At 40.1% G+C, this 3,919-nt stretch overlaps 1 protein-coding gene across 1 annotated transcript in view; it reads left to right on the forward strand.

Moving 5' to 3' along the window:
• Window positions 1–3,919, forward strand: part of CA7 (carbonic anhydrase 7) — a 9,709-nt gene extending 5,790 nt beyond the window's left edge. The window contains exons 4-7 of the mRNA XM_042027654.1: window positions 338–433; window positions 675–737; window positions 1,757–1,912; window positions 2,184–3,919. Of these exons, the coding sequence (XP_041883588.1) occupies window positions 338–433; window positions 675–737; window positions 1,757–1,912; window positions 2,184–2,306 (438 nt within the window). The 3' untranslated portion in view covers window positions 2,307–3,919. The remainder of the gene's footprint in view (window positions 1–337; window positions 434–674; window positions 738–1,756; window positions 1,913–2,183) is intronic.

Consider the following 3,919-nt stretch of genomic DNA (forward strand, 5'->3'; position numbering starts at 1 on the left):
CCATGGGTGCAGGCAGTCCTTCAGGAGCTGCTCCAGCCTGGTCCCTTCCTTGTGATCACGAGCTGGGGAAGCTTCTGGCGGTTTCTCACAGAAGCCACCCCTGTACCCTCCCACTCCCAAAGCCTGGCCATGCCACCCCAGTGTGGGCTGTTACAGAAAACTTGCCTAGTGCCTGCCCACACTCATGGACCTATCCAAAAGATTGAACTTCATGTTTCCAGCAATGCCTTTGACACAAAACCGTTCTGTTATGAACAATTGTTAGTGCTGTCATCAAGAAACCACAGTCACAGCTTCTATCACTAATTTAATTCCTATTTGTTGTTTTTCTTTAAAGCTCCACTTAGTTCATTGGAATGCCAGAAAATATGCAACATTTGGAGAGGCAGCAGCAGCTCCAGATGGCTTGGCAGTAGTTGGTGTTTTCTTGGAGGTAAGAATTGCAAAAATAGCATGTTTACATGATGAAAAGCATTATGCTGTAAAGTGTTTGAGGACCATGCCACATATTTAAGAAGTGCTTAAGGAAAACAGATGACTTACTGGAAGCGTTAATGCATTGCAAATTGCTGATAAACTTTGGTAGGAATGTTAAGATTTGGGTAAGAAAACAACACTTAATTAAAGCATAGTTGTAATCCTTCTTATTTAACCTGTCTATTCCATTATTTTAGATTGGGAAAGAACATGCCAGTATGAACAGACTCACTGATGCTTTGTACATGGTAAAATTTAAAGTAAGTTCTCAGCTCCTTAAATTTCTTCTGGGATATCCTTTAAAAATCATGCTCATGTACATGTTTGAGACAAAAATGAAAAATCACCCACCCACAGGTCCTCCCATAACTAGAACATAACTGTAGTTGTAGTTTCTTCTTCCCCTCCAAAGTTCATATTATTTTCCTAATCTCAGGTGCCTCACAAGGCTTTGCTGACCCCACTGGTCATCCAGAGGTTCTGCCTTTTGCAAAAAGCCCAAAATCAACAGCTCCATGGCCCTTGAGGCTCAGCTCTTAGACTCAGCAAAATAATCCCTTTTCCATTGAGCCTAGGCTGGAAGAAGCTGCCTGTTTCTTTGCTGCAGAGCTCTGTCAAGGATGATCTCACTGAGGTCCACAGTTAGTCTGTCCCTGAAGTGTTTTCTGAGTGACTGAGATCCTTTTGGATACTCCTACAGGTTGAAGAGTTTTGCTCCAGACTGTGGTACCTAAGGCAATCACTACTTTAGGCAGCACCTCCTTCTATTTCTACCAATCTCTGATTAATGTATCTTCCTCTGTCAATCTACCTTCCTCTAATTTTAGACTTGAAGGTTTGATTTTTTTTTTTTTTTTAAGCCAATATTTACCACAGCAGACAATGACTATAGGATTTAAATTTTTCTACTAAAATAACTGAGAAGAATAGAAAATAGCAAGTAATGAGACAAGGAACTCTGCCATGATATTATCTGTAGCTCACACTGAACACTATATACAGAACACACCTCCTGCATTATTTTTGGGCCTATTGTGACAAGAGATGAATTTTGGTAAAGACAATTGTGCAAGACCTCAAAGTCTGGTAAGGCAGCATTAAGCATCACACTTGCCATCTACTTTTGGCTAACAGCTGTTATAAGGCAGTCAAACCTTTACAGACTTCTCCTTTCCCCTATTTTTAATGTTACTTTAACATTTTCTTCTCTTTCAAAAAAGTTATTTAACCTGCACTTAAAAGTAAAAGGATAAATTTCAAGTCCATTTTGTTTTCTCAGGGAACAAAAGCTCAGTTTAGAGGCTTCAACCCTAAATGTCTCCTGCCCTTGAGTCTAGATTATTGGACATACCTTGGTTCTTTGACAACCCCACCCCTTAATGAGAGTGTGACATGGATAGTGCTGAAAGAACCCATCAGAATCTCTGTGAAACAGGTAAACTTCTGATACTCTCTCAGTTCTTGTAGGATTCAATGCTGGGTAAGCAGGCAGAGACTGTTTTGATTTGAAATGAGGCTAAATTAAAAGTCTGTGAATATTCAGCTAGTTCAATCCTCAGGGCTTCTGTTACTTTCTGTTAATACTCTCTAGGAACCTGTTTCATTAACTGATTAAAATATACTGAATACTTCCCTTTAGTCATTTTTAAAAAACATTACTGTTGATTGCCCTCTTAAGCAGTGAATTGTTTCCCCTGAATTTCCAGCTGGAGAAATTCCGCATGCTGCTCTTCACTGGTGAGGAAGACCAGAGGATCCAAATGGCCAATAATTTTCGCCCCCCTCAGCCTCTGAAGGGGAGAATTGTTCGAGCTTCCTTCAAGGCCTGAAAAAAACTGATAATGGTCCTGAGATATCCAAGAGCTTCCACGTGTGAGATACTATAAACAGAAACTCTGGTCTTCAGACCACTCATGGAACACACAAGACAGGCATTTCCATGAACCCTCTGCTTGGAGAGGAACAGTCTTCTGGCTTTGTATTTTATTTGAAGTGCTCATTCTTTGGAGAAATGAGATCTTTTTAACCAGCACTATCTAATATAAGTGATAGCTGAGTGTACTAGGTTGTTATCCAAGACCTAAAACTCTATAAAATTAAAATGAAATTAAAATCCATCTTGATAGAAAATGGGAAATTACGTAGCGATCTACTAGTGCTGATAGCCACAACTTCTAATTGTCTCATTTAATACATGAGGAAACAATAATCAAGAATTTTGGACAAATTTGACTTAAATTTTCCTTACTGATCTGTTGTTAGCATTTGCTGAGCTCTGATTTAAAGATTGCTTTCAGTGTAGTCTTGCTGCCTGATGACACAGAGTGTATGAGTAGCACTAGAAGAAGTTCTTTACTTGCCTCAAGTAGGCCTTGGTATGAAAATTAAATATCTATTTTAAATCTACTGTTCTAAGATGCTATCTTATAATGAAAATAACAATGTAATGCTGTGAAGAAAAGCAGAGCAGTTTACCGCACAGTGTTATTTAGGTATTTATCCTTTCAGCCCATGCAGAACACAGGACCACAGTGCCCTGGTAAGGGTCAGTTTGGTTGAAGAGTTCCTCTGTAGTGATCCAGGTGTGTTTTGTGGTCCTCAGTTGCTCAGATTCTACCTCAGTTCAATGCTATGCTCTGCAATACGACTTCCTTCAGAAAGCAGGTATTTCATTTCCTTTGGGACCTAATGTGGGTAGATCCTGTCTGCCCTGAGTGTGCATTGCTGCACAGACCCTGCCTGGCAGGGGGTGCTCCCTGTGCACCAGAGGCTTCAGTGCTCCTGAGTCCTTTTACCTCTGCAAAAGTTGCTTTAGAAAAGCCATGTGTTGGTTCTGCAGATCAGTGACAAAATTCCAACTCTGGTACTCGATACTGTGATGTTCTCTGTGATTACCCACAGTCAATTCCCAGTTACTTTAGTTCCGGGCTTCCCATGGTCTGTTCTGTCCGTGTAGTTCAGGCAGAAATCACTGATGTTGATCACTTTTTATCAGCTGAGATGGAGAAATCAAAGATTTACAAGGAAAGTGGGGAGAAGGGAGAACAGCAGCTGCTGTGGGCTGCTCCCCTTTCCCCAAGGAAGGAAGACATGAGATGTGGAGCACAGTACAAGGAATGAAAGACTAGAATTCTGCTCCTCAAATCTCCATGGTTTTTCTGGTACACTGATCTAAAACTTTGTTTCTCAGCTTCCTCTTATGTAAAAAGAGGGTAACACTGACCTCTACCTCACAGGCTGTTGTGAGGGCTAATTCAGCATTGTTTTAGATGTGAGATTTTTATCCAGCAGATGCTAAAGGCAATGGAAAATTCTTACAAAATGCAATGGTTTTAGCTATTATGAATGTAACTTTGCTAGTAATGCAAACTGGTATTGCAGAAACTCTATTTAATGTATCTTAAGTTCTTTAACAAATGAAATAAATGAGACTTTAAAATCA

Source organism: Corvus kubaryi, unplaced genomic scaffold (genome assembly GCF_017639235.1).
Source record: "Corvus kubaryi isolate FWS band 111438036 unplaced genomic scaffold, C.kubaryi_AGA036_p1.0 37300, whole genome shotgun sequence".
Lineage (NCBI taxonomy): Eukaryota > Metazoa > Chordata > Aves > Passeriformes > Corvidae > Corvus > Corvus kubaryi.